At 38.3% G+C, this 21,358-nt stretch overlaps 2 protein-coding genes across 3 annotated transcripts in view; one reads left to right on the top strand and one right to left on the bottom strand.

Moving 5' to 3' along the window:
- Positions 1–1,050: 1,050 nt before the first annotated feature.
- LOC127654893 (hyaluronan and proteoglycan link protein 3-like) lies at positions 1,051–2,481 on the top strand. Its single transcript, XM_052142441.1, has 4 exons — positions 1,051–1,171; positions 1,250–1,621; positions 1,755–2,057; positions 2,198–2,481. Exons 1-4 carry the CDS (start codon positions 1,051–1,053, stop codon positions 2,479–2,481), a joined length of 1,080 nt encoding a protein of 359 aa, XP_051998401.1.
- Positions 2,482–4,173: 1,692 nt separating this feature from the next.
- LOC127654785 (aggrecan core protein-like) overlaps positions 4,174–21,358 on the bottom strand; it is a 28,542-nt gene continuing 11,357 nt past the window's right edge. Inside the window, exons 8-19 of one of the 2 annotated variants that reach the window (XM_052142210.1) lie at positions 20,982–21,156; positions 19,969–20,096; positions 19,431–19,724; positions 18,559–18,657; positions 17,155–18,462; positions 13,655–13,768; positions 12,097–12,210; positions 9,202–9,360; positions 9,023–9,105; positions 8,777–8,921; positions 6,979–7,161; positions 4,174–6,208 (exon numbers count right to left, since the gene is read on the bottom strand). In XM_052142210.1, coding sequence (XP_051998170.1) covers positions 6,126–6,208; positions 6,979–7,161; positions 8,777–8,921; positions 9,023–9,105; positions 9,202–9,360; positions 12,097–12,210; positions 13,655–13,768; positions 17,155–18,462; positions 18,559–18,657; positions 19,431–19,724; positions 19,969–20,096; positions 20,982–21,156 — 2,885 coding nt within the window. In that variant the 3' untranslated portion in view covers positions 4,174–6,125. The remainder of the gene's footprint in view (positions 6,209–6,978; positions 7,162–8,776; positions 8,922–9,022; positions 9,106–9,201; positions 9,361–12,096; positions 12,211–13,654; positions 13,769–17,154; positions 18,463–18,558; positions 18,658–19,430; positions 19,725–19,968; positions 20,097–20,981; positions 21,157–21,358) is intronic. The other variant, XM_052142217.1, reaches the window with a different exon arrangement.

Genomic DNA, 21,358 nt, shown 5'->3' with positions numbered 1-21,358 from the left:
CAGAATAAAATCAATAAATCATAAATATTTTTTTTCTTCAATAAAAATCTTTCAAATGGACATTAAACAATGTAACACCAATGAACCGTGTAAAAACAAATACAGTTCAAATGTAAATTATTCACTTTTTCAACATGGTGAGAAACATCATGAAATGCACATTTGTGCAGCCTCTTCCTCCTCGAACTTCTTTTATAAAACATTCTTTTTAATTATTTAAATTATTAATTACTTATTTTGTTTTTCTTTCTTTTTTCTTTTTTTGCAAACTTGTCAGACCTTGAAATAATGCTTGACCTGAGAAAACAAAATGAGTAAAAAAATAAACATAAATAACTGTTTAGAAATATTTTCTAAACAATGTGTAAAACAATATGGAGTAAATATCATATTATGTAATAAAAGGTTAGGTAATAGAAAGATTACTTTTAAATGGGGTTTCTTGACTATTAGAAATATGTTTCATGACTGAAAATTGAAGAGACATGCTTATCACCATATTTTGATAATGAACTATGGTATTTTGGTGGTAGCTATGGTTGCTTTGGTCATTTTTTGGTGTTGGAATGAACAAATATGAGAATATAATTAATCTACTAAACTTTGTCACATTTTTACATTATAACCAATATTCTAAAATAGCATACAGGTACATCCTCAGTGCAAGTGCAATTGAGTGCTGCCCTCAATTATTCACAATCAAATTTAAAAGTTCACCATTCACACATCATGTGAACTTATGGCAAATAAATTGTCTAATTTTTTCAGAAATACTGTAGTATTCATAAATATTGTATGCATTTAGAATCTTATGTTAAACAAAGTTTTTTTTTTTTGCAACAAATTCCGGTTCTGAACACTCTCTCACTGAAAAGTCTTATTTAATTCCAGTAGATGGCAGCAAGCACTAGAAATTCACCCTCACCTTCAGTCACAAAATGCAGATCTGAAATGTAGGTGTAGATGCATCTTTTTTGTTCTCTTTTTTTAATTGTGATTTTTATTATGAACTATTATTCATGCCCCTCATACAGAAAAACACTATTCCAAATGGCAGTTCTACATCCCCTACTGTTAATCCTCATGAATGCGCTGCTCACTCGTCCAGCAGAAATCAAATTCTCCAATGGATTCTTCTATCAAGACATCTTAAGAGAAAATAATGGAGATGGTATGATCTAATGGCGCTTTTGCACAGCTCTTACCAACTTTGTAGCATACTTTAACATTATGTCTTTTCTGATGGCAGTTCACTGGTTCACTGGTGTAAAACTCAAGGTTGCATCTGAAGTTCACTCTGTGTTTGCCATGAGTGGAAGTAATGTTACTCTTCCCTGCTGGTACTGGTATGAACCACCTGTGAGCGGCCCTCGCCAGGTCAGGGTAAAGTGGTCTTGGTTCCCATCCCCTGAGGCACAGGAATCAGATGTTCTGGTTGCCATTGGTGACCGCCAGCGTAGCTTCAGGGACTTTAAGGATCGGGTCTTTCTTCAGCAGGAAGCTCCTGGAGATATCTCCTTGATCATCACTCATGTGAACCTGAATGACAGCGGACAATACCGTTGTGAAGTCATTGATGGTCTTGAAGATGAAAGCTCAACAGTAGATCTGGAATTAAGAGGTTGGCGCACTACTTACCTTAAGTCATGTTCTTCTTAGACTCAAATGGCATATGTGAAACCTAATTTAGGTATATCATCACAGATCAAGGCTATGGGTTTTATTTGATCTTAATCTGACTGGATGTGTTTCAGGTGTGGTGTATCCCTATCAGCCTCCTTTTGGCCACTACCGTCTCACATTTACTGAAGCCCAAAAGGCATGTGAAGGACAAGACTCAACTGTGGCTACATTCAAACAGTTGGTCTCAGCCTGGCAAGAGGGACTAGACTGGTGCAATGCCGGCTGGCTGGCAGATGGGACAGTGCATTACCCCATCACTCAACCACGACAGGCTTGTGGAGGTCTTAACTTGAACCCTGGTATTCGCAGCTACGGTTCAAGACACCGGCGCCTGAACCATTATGATGTGTTCTGTTTCTCCTCCTTTCTCAGGGGTGAACAGCTGTTCTTTTTACTATTCATAGATCATTTCCATGACATAAGTCACTTCCTATTAAACATATCATATTTATTATATGTGAGATCATTTGCACTTGAGTATATGTCCTCTAGACTCACTACTTTTCTTTTTTAGGGAAAGTGTATTACCTTCAACACCCTCAAAAGCTCAATTTCACTGAAGCAGTGCAGGCCTGCATTGAGGATGGAGCCTCAATCGCCAAAGTGGGTCATTTGTATGCAGCTTGGAAGTTCATGAGGTTAGACCGGTGCGATGCTGGTTGGCTTGCTGATGGAAGTATACGCTATCCCATTACTAATCCACGAGCAAATTGTGGCCCTACAGAGCCTGGAGTTCGTAGCTTTGGATTCCCTTCTTCAAGACAAAAGCATGGAGTGTATTGCTACAGTGCCAGATAAAGTTAATCACATTTGGACTGTGATGTATGACTTTTCACTGACTGGAACCTCAATACTATAGAACTAGAACCTAATACTGGTCAAGAGTGCTCTTGACTAAACTGGATGTTTGGTTAACTGTTAATACGTACAGCTGGTCATATAAATCATGATTCTAGTTTTCAGTACATTAAAACATGTAATGAGATCATATGACATGTGTAATGACAAGAACCTCTTGTTTCCACATCACTTTTGACTATTATTGCTACACTTATCTAAAAATAATTACAATGGGATCAGAGACTCCTGTGGATATTTATCTCAGTCATTCATTGAATTCCTTGATTATTGTGTTTCTTTCTAGTTTTCAATAATAGACTTTTCAGAAGGGAAATTATAAAGGAATATTTTGTGTTCAATGCAAGTTTGGCTCAATCGACACCATTTGTGGTATAATGTTGAGTACCACAAAAATTCATTTAGACTTCCCTTCTTTTCTTCATAAGTGAGGCACTTACAAGGAAAGTGAATGGGGCCAAACCATAAATGTTCTAACTGTTTCAAATGTATAGCCACAAGACAAACAATATGTGTGCTTACTAACCTTTTCTGTGTGGTGTTTTATCCAATTTTACTGCTTCGTTGCCATGACGACATAACGTCGTAAATGATTGTACAACTATTTAAACAACTTTACAGCTCACTTAAACAACTTTACAACTTCCATTGTAAGTGAATGACACTGACACTGTGACAAATGACACTTTTACCTCGATTTTTGCTTTTTCAACAAAAAGGTGGGGGACGAGTTGAAACTGTTTTTGTGGTAATCAACATTATGCCACAAATGCTGTCGATTGAGCTCAACTTGTATATTGACCCGGAATATTCCTTTAAGCCACTCTTAATCATGTATTTTACAATGATGTTTATCTTCATTCCAAAGTGAGATCTGCAAGGCAGCACATATATTGTTTTGTGATGACACAACTAATACAGCTATACTGTATATCAAGAAGGAGTTCCAGGCACAGCCAGTAGGAATGACCTTTGCGTTTTGTATCGTCTTTTAGTTCATTTAACATTTCCTAATCTCACTGATTTCCCAGGTGTGTTTTATAGACATAGCTGGGAGACACAAACCTTTTCAAATAAGGACAAACCATAGACTTCTATTGTTTGTGTGTGTGTGTGAGCGTGCGTGTGTGTATACATATATATATATATATATATATATATATATATATATATATATATACACTGTATATATGCTAATGATACTTTCTACAGAAAAACCCAAACCCTCTTTTTAGAATAATAATAATAATAATAATAATAATCAAAAACATTATTTATTAATAATTTTTTATTTGGTTAGATTCAGCCAACTTCTGGGAACACTTGTGTCCCCATAAAATAGCTAATTAAACCCAAATACTCACACAGAAAAGGAAGTTGTGCATAAGAGATCAACATTTTTATAGCACATTTTAATATTGTATGTTTGATCCCTTGATCTGAGACAATTAAACTGTCATTATCAAAATTAATTTATTTTCTAAATTCTTACTATATTTTACTACAGTTAACATAATTACATGCATGCATTATGACACAGTAGAGTTAAGGAGAAATTTTTACATCAACATGTTATCAAAATTAAATTTTTTGTTGGCTGTTGATGAGTAAAAAAATGGTCAGTATGGTGTATTATTGTATCAATTGCAGTGTCATTTATTTGTTTGTTTTTAGTTTTTTTACACTTGTTAGCTACAGTTACACACCAAAGTGCTAATGTCATGCTTTAAATCGACCAGAGGAGGGCTCTACGGTAGGTAAGAGCTTCCTGGCTATACACAACCAGGCTCTCTAGGCAATTGGGGAGAAATAGGTGAAGGGTCCATTCAGTCATAAGGCTATTCATTCTTTCGACTCCACCCAATTAAGCAAACATTATCATCTGTAATTTTTTAAAGGAATGTTATTTACTCAGTACTAATTCAAAATACATTTCTAGACTGGGCTGTGTGAGGTTAAAACCGTTTCTTTCCATCCATTACCTGTATACTGCAATACAAGTGCTCTGTACAGCTATTACAAATGTTGCTCTTGAATCTTGGTCTGTGTGACACTAGACTGGCCAACACACAAATTAGACCTGTTAAAAATTATGTATTTAATTGTTTATTGGGAAAGTTGTTGCATTTGCTTTAATACAATTATTCAAACACAAAGTTTGCCTGAAGACATTTTTTGGCTAAATTTACACTGTTTCACAGAAGTGAAAACAGCTTAGAAGACAACAACAGGTCTTCATTTATTTTCTTATGGGTTCACTTTGTCACTCATCCAAAAACTCCAGATCCCCCTCAATATGACCTCAAGACGGCACTGTCAGCATTTAGGAAGTCTTAAAGGCATAGTCATGTATGGCACGAAGGATAACACGTCACCTTCAACAGTACATGAAAAAAGGTGGGACTTCTATGCCACAAGTCTCTATTTCTTTCTAAGATTTCTATTTGCTTGATAAGGAAAATTTTGTGCATGTTCTTCTGCAGTGTATACTGCAATCGTCATCGTCAGATAAAAAATAAAGCTATAGTCCTTAAAAAAAAAAATGTATTCTGACATTAGGATGAAAGAGGCACAGCCTCTTGTACTTTTCAAGAAGACAAAAGCGCCAAGAGGTTTCAGAACAGAAACAGGCAAAAAACAAAATATTTACAAGGCACTTGTCATTAATAGTTCTATCTGAACTAAGAACGCTTATTAAGCTTATTAGAAAATAATAGCTGTTATCTGATCCAGGGTCATTCGTGTCCCCATGTAGTGTAGACTATGCCCTGCACAGTCTTGGGAAAACACAGATACTATGTAACATACAAGTACATTTCAATGGTTGGATTACATTCATAATCTGACTGGATTTGGATACCTAGATCTAATGCTGTTTAAAATATACAGTATATGGCTTTTGTGATTAAACATGAAAAAAGATGGGCATGCCCAGTCAAAGATGGATGTACTTTGTGCTGTGTTGTGAGAAATCAATAAATAGATCTCATTTCACATTATGATGTCCTACTCAGACATAAATTAATGACATCCTTGTGCAAGTTGTTTGTTTGTTTTTTTCATCTGCCTGGTTAAATAATTTATTTTTGTAAACATCTTTTATGGCTATAGAGTTTTCTAGGTTCTAACTCCTCTCCAGAAACTATAGATAAAAACAATGCTTCACATTTCATGACCTCCGTTATCATCCATAAAATTTTGCTTACTGGCACTGACAAAAAGGCCTTCATAGAGAAAGGTCTGGGCACCTCGGTGCTGTTTCACCATATAACACTAGCCAGTCCAAAAGAAAAGCCTTCAGAAAATATGTACAGACATCTTTAAGAATGCTGGTGGTCTTTGATCTATTGGTCTCATCTTTTGTTGCAGTGATGAGATAGTGAGTTGTACTGCATCATGGCTAAAGGCCAAGAACTGAAATTTAAAATATAGTGACCTAATATGTTAGGGGGCAGCAATATATACAAAATAGGCACTTACACTTTTTAATCAGGTATATATGCTTGATAACTCAGGTGCTTGGAAAATAAATCTAAAACCTGAACTGTTTAAAAAAAACAAATCCTCATCTCTATCAAATCTTCTTAAAGACGCTTCTCCAATGTTGTGCTATTAGCTTTATGTGAGTGATGAGCTGTGGATTTCTTTGGCGGCCTTGTGTTGATCTCTACAAAGACAAAATAAATGATGTCAGTACTCCTCATACAACAATGTACAAACAATAAAGTTTAAAGGCATTACTGCAAAAGACATGACATGAATATATATTTTCTTTAGAAATTAGGTTAGATTAGAATGTGATTAAAGGAATATTACAGACTCAATACAAGGCACTTACAATGGAAGTGAATGGGGCCAATTCTTGGAGGGTTTAAAAGACAGAAATGAGAAGATTATAATTTTATAAAAGTACTTACGTTAATTCTTTTTTTAAAACTCATGTTTTATTTGAGCTGTAAAGTTGCTTAAATCCTCATTTTAGGGTTTGTTGACATTACATCATCATGGCAACAAAGTTGTAAAATTGGCTATAACTTTACCCAGAAAAGGTTAGTATGGGATTTTAGCACATTGAAATCATGATACACGCACATTGTTTATGTCTTGTGGCTGTCCTTTTAAAATAAAGTGTATTTTAAAGTTTACGGATTGGCACCATTGATATCCATTGTAAGTGCCCAGATATTTGCTTCTTTTTTTTTGTTCTTTTTTTTTTTTTGGAAAAGTCAGAAATAATTTTTGTTGTAGTCAACATTATGCCATAAATGCTGTCAACTAAGCTCAACTTGTATTAAACCCATTAAACTGTCTTTAATATTTAGGGATTTCTTGATATCATAGATTTGCCAAAACAAATACTTTTAATAAAAAGCATAGAAGATATTAATTAATAATCTATGCATTTAAAAGACTCATGGCAATACCCAAGTAACTTACTGGCTATGCATTCCACTTGTGGCTTCTGCCACTGTCCATCTGCCATACAGCGGATCACAGGTGGGTGGCGCTGTGTGAAGTTTTCGTTACACTGGTATCTGATAATGGAATTGACTTGGTAACGTTCTTTCTTGTTTCCAAACATCCTGGCATTCTCCACTTTAGGAGGTTGGTCACATGATACTAAAAGAGGACATTAAGTTATCAATTGAAATGATGGATTTAAAAGGAATAGTTCACCTCAAAATGAAAATTCAGCACACCCCACCCCACGTCGCTCAAAACCCAAATTACTTTTTATCTTCGGTGGAACACAAAAGTAATTTTTTACAATGAACAGTGACTCTGGTCTGAAAAAGGACCACAGTAAAATAATTGATATGACTCATGCCCTATATTCCAAATATTCTGATGTGATACAACATTAAAAAAGTAAAGCAAATATACATATTTATTTTTAATCTAATTAATTACATGGTGTCCCAATTAATCGCATATACAAATATTAGCTGAGAAAGCCCCTCATATAACAATAATTCAATATATAGTGATGAAATAATTATAAATTGTTATCTTTAAATATTTCAAATGTATTTTACTGTCAGAAACGTAACATTTTTAGGTCACTGCATCAAGTTAAATACAGTTTAATACTTAGAAGAACACATCTTGAGATTCCTTAGTTCGGATTTGCGCTCCATCTAGTGTTTTGAATGCAAAAACGTAACACATGTTCGTGTCATGTTCTGATTAGCATATGTTAAAAAATTTGCAAATAAACATGGTCTACAACAATCTTTTGGTAGGTGGTACGTGTCAAAGTAACATCCACATGAAAGGCAGGACCCAAGGTTTCCCAGCAGAACATTGCCCAGAACATCACACTGCCTCTGCCAGCCCTGCGTTCTTCCCATGGTGCATCCTGCTGCCATCTGTTCCCCAGGTAAATGATGCACACAGACCCAGCCATCCACATGATCCAAAAGAAAACTTGATTCATCAGACCAGGCCACCTTCTTCTATTGCTCCATGGTCCAGTTCTGATGCTCACGTGCCCATTGTCGGCGCATTCGGTGGTGGACAGGGGTCATCATGGGCACTCTGAGCGGTCTGCGGCTACGCAGCCCCAAATGCAGCAAGCTGCGATGCACTGTGTGTTCTGACACCTTTCTATCATAGCCGTCATTAAGTTTTTCAGCAGTTTGTGCTACAGTAGCTCTTCTGTGGGATTGGAACAAACAGGCTAGCCTTCACTCCTCACGCGCATCAATGAGCCTTGGGCGCCCATGACCCTGTCGCCGGTTCACCAGTTGTTCACCTTCTTTGGACCACTTTTGGTAGGTTCTAACCACTGCATACCGAGAACAGCTCACAAGACCTGCGGTTTTGGAGATGCTCTGACCCAGTCGACTAGCCATCACAATTTGGCACTTGTCAAAGTCGCTCAGATCCTTCCTGCTTCCAACTTCCTTCGCTTCACCTGTCAGTTGTTTTAATGTTGTGGCAGATCAGTGTATATATAAAGATAAAGCAAATATGGCGGCTACATTGGTAAAATCAAACCTCATTGGTTTTTATCACGTGTGACATGACGTCATGACCAATGAGGTTTGACTTACGATGCTTTTTTAAGAGCTTTTTTGTACTCTTTTGTGCATGATACATAGTCCCTCTTCACTAACAGTGTGGAACGTAAACCGTCTGAAGACTTTAAAAATGTACTTCTGTGTCCCACAGATGAAAGAAAGTCATATGGTTTGGAACAACCATATTCATTTACGCTTGGTGGGGTGCATACCTGGTCCTGTTTTACATGTGAAAGGTAGGAGGTAGTTGCAAGGCACGTCATTCCATTGGCCATTTTCATGCCAGATCATTACAACACAGTCTTCACCAGATTTGAAATAATTGTCAGGCTGGTAAGGCCTCCAGTTCTCATATTGCTAAGCAGAAAAATAGGTAAAAAAAAAAAACAAATCAGGCCTTAATTCACACAGCACCAAATAGCTCTATTATTTCGATAAAAATTTGTCAGCAAGCTTACCAGCGGGGTCCCATCTGACCAGCGGAAGTCATTTTCCACTGTTTTATCATTCAATCCAATCCACTGATAGTCTTGTGCATATGCTGTTACAATAAAAGGAGGATTACTTGTAATCAGAAACACAGCAAACACTTAAGTAGATAAACACATGCACACATGGACACATAAATGACACTCACAGTTGAAGAAGGATTGCTCCTCTGGAGTGGTAATGCTAACCAGGTGAGCATTTAAGTCTCGACAGTGCTGCTCAGCATCCACCCAGGTCAATCTCTCCGACATGTGCAAATAACAGTTGCCCTGAAACTTAGTCCAGCCCGTTTCACAGCTGTGTACATCTGAAAGCAAAGTTGGATGATATCCCATAGGAAATAAAACCCCAAATTAGATCTTGTTAAAATCTTTTTGTTTCCTCTTTGAAAGCAGGAGGAAAAGGAGAAAAAGACACCAGTGATCTCACTTGTGTCTCCTCTAGTTTTAGAAGGGACCTCAACAATGTCCATCATTTGATACCAAAGTCTGTAATCAAAAGTCAGAGATTTAAATATGAACTAAAACATTTCTTATTCCAAAACCTAATTATCTGAGCTATTTATCCCCATTATAATTTTATAGCTCTATACACTTATTGTATGTCAACAATTGTATCATTTGTTATTATTTCTTCAAAGGAATTTAAACAGAAACATGAGACAAAGTTGATACTTAAAGGGGTCATGACATTCCTTTTGTATTACTATTTTAATGTTCCTTGAGGTTAAATTATAATATTACCGTAGTCATATATTTGTAAAACATGACCATTTTCCACCCTCATTCTGTACCTCTGTCAGAAACGCTTGGTTTTGGTGCTGTTTCTCCTTTAAGACTTGTGAGTAAACGCCCTCTGTTATTATTGGCTCTCTGCTCTTGAATGACCTGCTCTCTCTACTTGCCATTCACTACTCACCAGTAATCGGCGGTGCTATGGAATTGATTAAAGGTCAAGTCGGCATTGATGTTTAGTTGTGGAGCCGGTCAGATGCAAATGTCTACTACAGTGTGACATCACAATGTGGAGGAAGTAGAGAATGAGTCATGTGGCAGCTTGGTTTCAATTAATGCTCTTTTTGCAGGGGGAAGTTTTGAGTTCTGAAACTTATAGTATGTTTTTATAGTATAATGACCTCTTATATGTCAAAAGATCAAGAGAAATGTGATTCCTCATGCCATGACCCCTTTAAACATAATTGAGAACTCCATTTATCTCCTGAGTGATAAAATATCAACTTCTTAGCAGTAATTTTCCTCTGGGATTTTACAACATAGTTGTACTATTGCAAATGCATATTGTCACTGATTAAAAAAGACAATCATAAATGACACAAAAATGACTGTACATGCTATTTCAGATATTTTCAAATGAGAAATACATATGGGGAAGTGTCTGAGGGATTGTTTTGGATAAAGTCACTTTATCTTTATTAAGAGTTTAAAAGAGCCCATGTTATGCTCATTTAAAGGTTCATCATTTTATTTTGGGGGTCTACTAGAATAGTTTTACATGCTTCAATGTTCAAAAAACACATTTTTCTCATACTGTACATTGCTGCAGCACCTCTTTACACCCTCTGTCTGAAACGCTCTGTTGTAGCTCCTGTCTCTTTAAAGCCCCCCTTTCCGAAAAGCCCAGTCTTCCCTGATTTGTCAGCTGGCCCAGTCTGTTGTGATTGGTCAACTGCTTAAGAGTGTGTGTCGGAAATATAACGCCCCTCACTAAAACCGAGTTTCTGCTCCCGAGGCTTCCTAAGCAGCACATTCCTGAGGCGGGCATTTTGCAAATGTGTTACATAGTGATGTAGCTATGTCACGGAAGTAATGGCTGGACTGCAAACCAGGCATTTCAGGCCGTTCAGGAGCAGTGTTTTCTGTGGGAGAGAGTAACTACCTTTGGCGTGGACTTTTACATGCACAAACAGCTATATTACACACTAAGAGAAAGGTAAAAATCCCAAAAAGCATAATAGGGCCTCTTTAACAAGCGAAAAATGCCTCATACAGGACGTGGCAAAGGTATTAGTGAATTCAGCTTTAAAGGGATAATTCACCCAACAATTAAAATTCCTTCATCAATGACTTACCCTCATGCCATCCTAGATGTGTATAACTTCCTTTCTATTGACTATGAAGTTTCAACAATGAGAATGAAAGTAATCCAAATGACTCCAGTTGATAAATCTTCTGAAGCGATCCAGGTGGTTTTGGGTGAGAGCAGACTAAAATATAGCTCCTTTTTCACTGTGCACCTTGCAATTGAAGTCTCTAGGCACGATCATGATTTCAAGCTTGATTACACGTCCTAGTGCTTGACGCATGCACAGGGCTCATTTTTGGAGCTTCAAAGTCCTGCTCACCATTCACTTGCATTGAAAGGAACTACAGAATTGAGATATTCTTCTATAAATCTTTATTTGTGTTCTGCAGAAGAAAGTCAGACACATTGTAGATGGCATGAGGGTGAGTAAATAATGTGATCATTTTCATTTTTGAGTGAACTATCCTGATAAATATAACAGATAAAGTGATTTTTCAACAGTCCCATGAATTCCAATCAACTGATGATTGAACTTCATCCTGGCCAAGAGCAAACATCCCACAGAACATCAACAACTAACAACTGGTACAAGGATATTTTTTTGGACTCTAGTCATATGGAAAATATAAACAAGTAAGTCAGTCCCATGAGTTAATGAAGGGTTATATTCTCCCTCTATATTTTTAAATGACTTGCAAATTACATGTGTCATTGATTCCTTTACCACAAATGAATGACACAGAATTTGAGAGTTTTCAACTGCAAAACTCTCATTGACAATAGATTTAAATAAATGGGCTGACAAAAGTCTCTCACAGAAAGAGAATAAATAGTTCTAATCCCTGAAAAGCACACAGAAATGACATACAGTACTGTTTGCCCCCAAGGCATTTTCATGTGCCCAAGGATGCCCATTTCACTGAACCACACCAGCTAGAGTTGTGTCACCTTTAAGGTTGTTTTTAAAGGTTAGTAAAATTAGCTGAAGCAAGCCCCGTACCAATCTCACAGCGGTTTCCTTTGTAGCTGGGCAGACATAAGCATTTGAAAGTGTCCTCCACCTCCACACAGGTGGCTCCATTGGCACAAGGGTGTGAATGGCAAACATCAACCTCTGCAAATAAAGGTTTAGCAATTAAGACTGGCTATGCAGATGCCCTGAGGTGGGCCAAGCTTAGCAGAGAGCATCACTGAATCAGAACTCTTGGAGCTGCTTGTATATCGTAAGTCGATCATAACACCTTATCAAATGATTTTGATAAGCTGAGAAGTTTAAGTGATATACTAAATTAATTATGGGGTAAATAGAAAGATAGATCAGAGGAAGTTGTGGTTACTGTAAGAGTGCAGGCCAAGAGTCAGTTTTCATACCTCCAATATCCTCATAAATGAGATAAATTAATATCAGAGTGTTGCAGTCCCAGAAATAAAGAAGCAGAATTTAAGAGTTCAGATTCATATTAAGAGTGACGAATTTGAGTATGAGCATGTACCAGAAGTTAGCAGGCGTGCTGGTTAAACCAGACTGCAGGAAAGGCACAGCTGACCAAAAACAACATAGGTGAACCGTCACTTAAATGTCATTTGGCTCTGAAAGTAAATTACAGTAACCACACACGCATGCAAAATAACCTGTAAAATTGATTGTGAGAACATGAATCAGGCATGGGCAAAATGTAACAGAAGTGAACAGTAAGTTATTCACAAATTAAATGTATACAGTGAATCAGTCAGACAATTGGTTGATTCATATTAATTCATCAGCCTAAAAGGACACTAAAACAACAGTCTTGCAGCATCCTCTCAAACTTTATCATACATTTATGTCACCTTACAATCCTAGATTTTGTAGTAGTTATATCTCACCATTTACACACCCTCATACCATCACTGATGTGTAAGACTTTCTTTCTTCTGCTGAACACTAACAAAGATTTTTAGAAGAACATTTCAGCTCTGTGGGTCCACACAATGCAAGTGAATGGTGACCAAACTTTGAAAGCCCAAAAAGCAAAAATCCATAAGACTCCAGTTATTAAATCCATATCTTTAGAAGTGAAATGATAGGTTTGGGTGAGAAACAGATCAATATATATGTCCTTGTTTACATGAATCTCCAACTTTGACCAGCAATGACTAGTAGGCAATATGCAAGAAGAACATAAATTGTTAAAAAACGAAATAAGAAGAATTTGTAGTGAGTGTGAAAATGAGATTTACAGATATTTATAGTGAAAAAAAGGACTTAAATATTGTTCTGTTTTTCACCCACAACTATCATATCTCTTCTGAAGACATGGATTAAACCACTGTAGACTGATGGATTACTTTTATGATGCCTTTTTGAATATTTGGGCCTTCAGCGTTCTGGCCACCATTCCCTTGCATTGTATGGACCAACAGAGCTGAAATACTATTCTAAAAATCTTTGTTTGTTCTTAGCAGAAGAGAGAAAGACATACACATCTGGGATGGCATGAGGGTGAGTAACTTATTTCATTTTGGGTAAACTATCCCTTTAAGATAATGTATAGTTGAATAAATGCAGTCTGACTCACCAAACTGGCACTCTTCTCCTTGCATCCAAGGTGGGCAATGACAAAGGCCCACACCATCCTGCACTGAACACGATCCGGCACCACAGGGGTTTGGATCACATGGGTTGACTGAAGCTAACAAGGTTTTTGAAAAAGACACAGAGCAAAGCATTAAAACCATACTAGAAAAACACTAAATAGGAAAGGGAGCAGGTTTTACCTTTAGGTTTTCTAAATCTTTTTAAATAATATAAAATATAAAAAAATACAGTGGTTCCCAACCCTGTTCCTGGAGCCCCTATAACACTACACATTTTGGAGAGCTGCATCAGAAAATGTAGGCAGCTGATTGAGACTTATGCCGAGTTCACACATCCTCCATGAGCGAGGCGTGAATTGCAGAATTGCAAAGAAAAAGCCACTTTTGTAACAGAAAATCTAAAGGAAATGGTTGGAGTGGGCAAAGAAACAGTGAGGGTGAAGAACGTGGACACACCACGGACAAGGAGCTTCTTCATGTCCTCGCAAGGGCAGTTGAAGAGCTCGGTCTTGAGTGGTCCCCTCCAGAAGAGCTAGAAAAGTCTTGCCTGGATGAATGGTTTTTGCAAACTGTCAGTCGTCAACAGACCATGATCTGGAAGAGCACACCATTCTTCCCTGAGGTACATGCGAAGCTCAGAAAGACCTGCTGTGTTTCCTACTCTTTGCACACTCAGGTTGGAGGTGCTGCCGTCTTCACAGAAGTGGACCACACCATGGATTAAGGCTACTCAAAACTTCCCCCGGTGTAACAGGCGGTCGCAGCTCACCTCTGCCATGGAAATACCACCCTGCCCACCCCTCCAAGCCGTGTTGACTGACGTCCGCACTGACTGGAAGAAGCAGTCCAAGCTGGTTCAGCACTCCACAGCATGTCGGTGCTCCAGGTTTTTCAAGATAAGCTCCTCAAACAAATGGTTGAGCACGGCCCAAATCAAAGAGCTCCGCATCGCTACAGATTTTGCGTTGTGTGCCAACCCAGGGTGGTAAAAATTATCTAGCATGGTTATATGATTCAATTTGTACGCCACCTTGCTTCACGTCAGGATGTGCCAATGTTGCGTGCAAAAATTCACAGTTTCCTAGCAAAAAATATGACAGAGACCATCCCAGACTGCGACACACAGTGGAGTTTACAGCCATTTACAGTGGGCTTTGGCCAATTCTAGATCTAAGACAGTTGAATCACACACTCACAAAGCGCCCATTCAAAATGTTAACTCAAATTTTGAGAGTCGTGTTCGAGGGAACTGCGTTTCAATTCAAAGTCCTAACTTTCGGCCTGTCACTGTCTCCAAACACATTTAGAAAAAGTATCGATGCGACACTCACCCCATTGAAAAAAATTATGTGCGTGTTTTGAATTACCTCGCCGATTGGTTATTACTAGCCCAATCACAGGCACTACTGAGTGAACACAGAGACTTGAAATCTGAATCTGACAAATCTGGGTCTGAATGTCAACTGGGCGAAAAGCACACTTTTCCCCAGCTAGCAAATCTCCTTTTTAGGCGTTCTTCTCTATTCTGTGAGCATGCGCGCACACTTCACGAACGAGTGCATATAGACCTTTCTTCGGTGTCTGTCTCAGTTCAAACTGGGGAAAACATTGCCACTGAAGTAATTTCAGAGAATGCTGGATTTCATGGCGGCAGCATCCACCGTCATACTGTTAGGTCTGTTACACATGAGACTTCTACAGTACTGGCTCAAGCGACACGTTCCACATCATGCCTTGAGCCAGCTGCGCATGCACATTTCTTCCTACATTGTGAATATTGTTCTGATTCATTCGGTCAATACAACAGTAGTCATAATATTCCTTAGGGGAGTGAGGCGTTTGAACCCCCCTCGCCCTGCTATGGTGCCAAATTGTGACTTAAATCTGGTGCTGATTGCCCTTCCAAACTCCCTGTTTTTCATTGGAATCAGTTGAGCTGTGTGTGCTTTCTTTAAAAACTGCAGTCCTATTAGCTTTGACCAACATGCAGTCACTGTCGAATGGGTGGGTGACATACAGGCGCTGTTGAATGACAGCTCATGCCTGGAGTTTTGTACAGATCTGTTAGAAGCCACCGCTAAACCTAGAAAAGTAAAAGTGCCTAAGGTTTTATCAACGCATTTCAGGGCTCAGGTGGTTCGTTTGCAAGCCTCCCCCCACCCACCATTTAATTTGGATGAAGAGCAATCTATGCATATGTTGTGCCAGGTGAGGGCATTGCATACATATGTTGAGCGCACCCATCAGTTTAGGCTGTCGGATCAGCTCTTTAATTCTTATGGAGGATGCACAAAAAGAATGTCCATCTCCAAACAATTCTCTCTCACTAAATTGTTGATGCAGTTTCCCTCGCTTACGAATCAAAGGGCCTGAATTGCCCATTGGTGTCAAAGCTCATTCATCCAGAGGCATGGCTTCGGCATGGACGTGGACATACAGTGAGTCCTTAAAGGACATATGTAAGGCAGCAGGATGGTCCTCACAAAACACGTACACAAGATTTTCTAACCTGGACTTGGTGTCCATCTCCTCACAAGTCCTCTCTGCATAGAGCACTTTTTACATTCAAGCAGGTGAGCACAAGCCCTTATTATAGGTGGACTTTATACAACATTTATACAACAATATTATACAACACAGTCACCTAATTATATGCTGTTGAACTGCCCCTACGAACCAACAACCTTCTGATTAACAGCCCTGTGCTTTAGCCACTATGCCACCACAACACTGGGAGTGTGAAGTCACGTAGTACGGTGTTATGGGATATCATTCCCCATAGTGCTTACAGTAATGTCGAGTGAAATTAATAAAAAGGTAACATCTCCATTTACACATGTAACCTTGGTTCCCTGAGATGAAGGGATCGAGACACTGCAAAAGCTAGCCCCACTACTACTTCAGAGTTTCATAATACGAGTGAAATTCTTGTCCCTCAGTCATAAAATTCTGAAGAAATGGTGACCGCTTACACAGGCCAACTATGCACAGACACCATTGCCAATAAGAGGATTGGTGTGATTGTTTAAGCATTTTAGTAAGGTAGTGTAGAATGACACTCCCCTTAGTGCTTAGAGCAATGTCTCGTACCCTTCATCTCAGGGAACCAAGGTTACACGTGTAACTGGAGATATTTTCTGCCAAAATAAAAGCTTGATTAATATGGGGAAAAAATATGACAGAATTAAATCACCACTGTAAAGTTATGTAGTATTCACTATTATAATTCAAGCAATAGCTCACATCTGTGCGCAACACTTTATTTGAATAAAATAACGGCAGTGGTTTATTTTGGATTGTGCTGTGAGGATCTGTATAAAAGCAAATGTTATGTTGAATCAGAATTGGTCTATTTTCATTTAATTAGCATTTTAATGAATTCAGTTGTTTAGACACCATTTTGATGATAACATTTTATTAAACTGTCAAGTATGAAACAACATGAGGGTGACCTTTAATATTTATGCAACAGAAATCTTACCTTTCACAACAGAGCCTTCGTTGACAGAAGGGGTTTGTGAAGTGATGGCAGGTTTGTGAAGTAAAGGTGCAGAAGAAATGGCATCATGTTTACTGATGATCTCCTCAGATTCTGAATAATGCACAGGCACTGCAACATCACTGTACAGCCCTGATGATCCTTGAGCTGATAGAAGAGCTAAGGGATCATCACTGGAGTTCACCTGTGGTGTGTCACCAGTTGCTGGGCTCCATTCATATTCTTGTCCACTAGAATAGACAGTTTGGACATCTCCACTCGCTGAGGACAGTCTGACATTGCCACTATACTCCACCTCCCCCCGTTCCAGCTCCATGCCTTGGAAGGGCTTGTTAGACATTTCAATCATGGCACCATTGGTGAAGAGGGTGATATCACCACTAGCTGATGCCCCTGATCTTTCTCCTGATTCGATGGTATAGCCGCCAGATGTAAATCCACTCCCTTCACCAGACCCGAATAACAAAACCCCATACACTTCCTCATCTCGAGATTGTTTTGTGAGATCAGTGAATCCTGACCCCAAAAATGTCAGTCCAGAAAACTCTAAACCACTTCCAGAGCCGCTGTGGTCACCGCTCATTCCAGAGAAATCTTCACTCACCCCAGACCCTGAGATATACCCTGATCCGCTGAAATCCACATGGCTTCCATCCAACTCCTGTTCTGTTAAAGATGGAACAGTAGACACTCTCACCCACTGGCCATCCACCATGATGACACCACTGCCATCAATCAATGAACTGCCACTAAAGCCTCCAGAGGGAAAAACTCCTGACGAGAAACCACTGAAACCTGTGGACTCCTCACTGGAACCTGATCCTGAGGAGATGCCGGAAAGTTCTCCAATCTCGACGCTCTCACCTGAGCTGCTGGAAATGTCTGAAGTAGATCCACTCTCCTCAGAGCCATACCACAACCCACTCCCTGATCCTGAGTCGGATAAGTCCACACCAAAGCGGCCTGAGCCCTGGCCTAAGGGAAATGTGAGGATCTCTGTGCTTCCTTCCTCAGCCTCCTCGGGTCTCTCTGAAGTAGATCCATCTCCTGACAAAACTTTGCCAAATCCTGAGAAGATTACAAGGACGCCTGAGCCACCACCGCTGAAACTTGACTCTGAAACATCACCACTGCACCCAGATCCTGACAGGACTACACTGGAACCAGATGACCCACTCGCTTGATCCCCACATCCACTGCTCAATAGATCGTCGGTGCCACTGGCCCCGTATGAGCCAGAGCCAGATCCAGACATTTCCACAGGGATGGGAGGAGTGATAGGGGGAAATACTTTGAAAACAGAAATATAGTCAGATTTGTAGTCATGCATAAGTCAATTGTGTTGAAAATGAAACACTGAGTGTATCTTGAGATACATAATATTACCAGGTCTGAAAAGACTAGGGAAGGATGTGATGTTCACTATCACTTCTTCTGTCACAGTTAAGTTTGGATTGCTTTCATTTAGAGACATATCCAGATGAACTATATAGAGAAAATACAAATACACAAACTGAAAAGGATAGTTCACCGAAAAAGAAAATTCTGTCATTATGCACTCATTCCATAGCCCTTTATCTTTCTTTTTCCTTGAAACACAAAAGGAGATTTAAAGCAGAATATACATCTGTCACCATCAGTGTTGGATGTAATTGGATTACAAAGTAATTACTTACTTTAATATCATTATTTTAAGGCACAAAAATGTGTATTTGAAACTATCCTTGTAATCAGATAACAGGTTACTGATTTTCAATGAAAGTAAATTTTTTAAGTACATTACTTGGGTTACAAATATAAACAAAAAAATAGCTTTAATGTTTAATACAATTAAAATGAGAATTCATATGTTCATATTTATGTCTGTTTGCGCTTCTGTGACAGCTGAAGGCTGAAGTGTTTAGAAAGTAACTTAAAAGTAATTAGCAATGGGATTACTTTTTCAATTAAGTAATCAGTAAAGTAATCTGATTGTAATTTTAGAGAAGTAGTTAGTAAATTGTAATAATTTTGTGGATTACTTTTATTTTATATTACAATAAAAGTGAATGGTAAATGAAGCTAACATGCTCCCTGACATCTCCTTTTGTGTTCAATGAAAGAGAGAAAATCATAGAGGAGAGTATAAGTAAATTAAAAAAATATATATTTTTAGGTGAATTTTAACTTTACATGTTTTCCATAAAAAAATTCAAAACAACCATTACTTTGCATGCTTTGATTTATTGCCTGTATCCGACTACAGATGCTATATTCACCCTTGAAGCAATACGCATCAAATTTGGTGTGCAGGTCTGGAGAGCCCGTCTGGTTGGGGAACAAGTAAACTGTGTGAACTCCAGCCTTCCCTCCACCACACTGATGCCGGGGGTTATTGATGGAGTAACGTACACTGTGGTCAAGAAGCCAACCAGCACGACACTTATCAAAGCCCTGATTCCAGGCTGCATACAGGTCTCCAGTGGAGGCCAGGGAGGCGTTCTGACCCTGGCAGTAAGCCACTGCTTCATCGTAAGTGAATCCCTCGAATGAACTTGCATGGAAAATTTCACCTAGAATAACCCACAAGTGTGATTATTTACTTTAAAAAGTCTGTTATGTTCAAGTTAAATAGACATTACTCTGTATCCCAAGATAGAATCCAGAAAAAAGTTTGAGAAAACTCTCATAAGCTCTACTGAAGTCAAACTGTATTGCCTTTCTATTTTTCTGTTTGCTGTAAAGCTGCTTTTGAACAATATGTATTGTAAAAGTGCAATATAAATAAAACTTAATATTTAATGAAAAGGCTCTTACCCCTTGGTTTGTCCACATAGCAGTATACATCATAGCGTTCATCAGCAGGACGCAGTCCATAAGACCTCACACCAGGAACATGTTCCAAATCACCAGAGCATTTCTCACGTGGAGATACAATGGGATACCTGCATATCCATAATTTACATGTTGTATTTTTTAATTAGCTGTGCTGATTTAATGTGTTAAATCAGTGCGATTATGCAGCTGATACATTGAAAAAACAACCCTTCAGCAGACAGCACAACATGAAGAAGCGTTCTTGCGTTCAAAATTCAAACTTAGGGATCTCAAGACGTGCTTTATTAAGTATTAAACTACGTTTACCTTGACACAGACACCTAAAAATTGTATGTTTATGACACTATGCACCCAAAGTGAGACGCCCCAAAAGCATCTGTCTGATGCAGGTGTACATTGACGGGTCCTTAGGCAAGCCCTCCAGAATAAATCTCAGACTGATTGACAAATTCAGTTGCAAAATGGATTGCTGTGAATTGTAGGTCAGTGATTGTCTTATGTTCAATGATATGCAAAAAAACAATACATTGGATACTAAAGCCACTTTTTTTTGTCTTATCAATGCTTAACTCCTCTGACACAATAATGTAATGCATTTTATGTTGTCTGAATACAATTAATTTTATTTATACATCTATCTATCAATAATATTTATAATTATTTAAATATAAATATTTACAATTATTTCATCATTATATATTGAATTATTGTTATTTGAGGGGATTATATTTATATGCAATTAATTTGATTAATTGATAAGCATACCATGTAATTAATTCAATAACAATTTTTAATTGATTGACCTTATTTGTAATGCAAGTTCACCATGTCTACATTCTAAGAGGGATAATTCCACTAGACAAGTCTGTCATCAGCCCAGCAACAACTAATCTGCTTAATAATAATTTTCTTTAGTTATACACACAAAAAATGTCAAAGAATGTTGAACAGTTCAACAAAAAGTGAGGGAACAATACTGCAATGAATCTAACCTGACAGACTGATCCAAGAGCCAGCCAGCATCACACTGATGGTAACCAGCCTCATATGCAGCCAGGAGCTGCTGTGGGCTGGCAATGACTGCACCGATGCTCTGGCATGCAAGCTGAGCCTCCACAAAGTTAAAGGAATAACGACTGGAGCTTGAGCGGTAATGGAACACCACCCCTGTGCACAGAATAAGAGACAGAAAGTATCAAGAGACTTATCCCTCGTATCATGAACATCTATCACTGAGAAGAAACAAAATTCCTAGGGTGAAATTGGAACATTTAAAATGGCCATCAGGGCATTTCTGTACACCACAATGTCAATTTCTTTATAAAAATTGTCACATTGCAGTTGTTCCAAACCAGAATGTTTTTTTTCT

This window comes from Xyrauchen texanus, chromosome 2 (assembly GCF_025860055.1).
Source record: "Xyrauchen texanus isolate HMW12.3.18 chromosome 2, RBS_HiC_50CHRs, whole genome shotgun sequence".
Taxonomy (NCBI): Eukaryota; Metazoa; Chordata; class Actinopteri; order Cypriniformes; family Catostomidae; genus Xyrauchen; species Xyrauchen texanus.
Note: the sequence above shows the minus strand (reverse complement) of the source record. Positions and strands in the feature narration are given on the sequence as shown.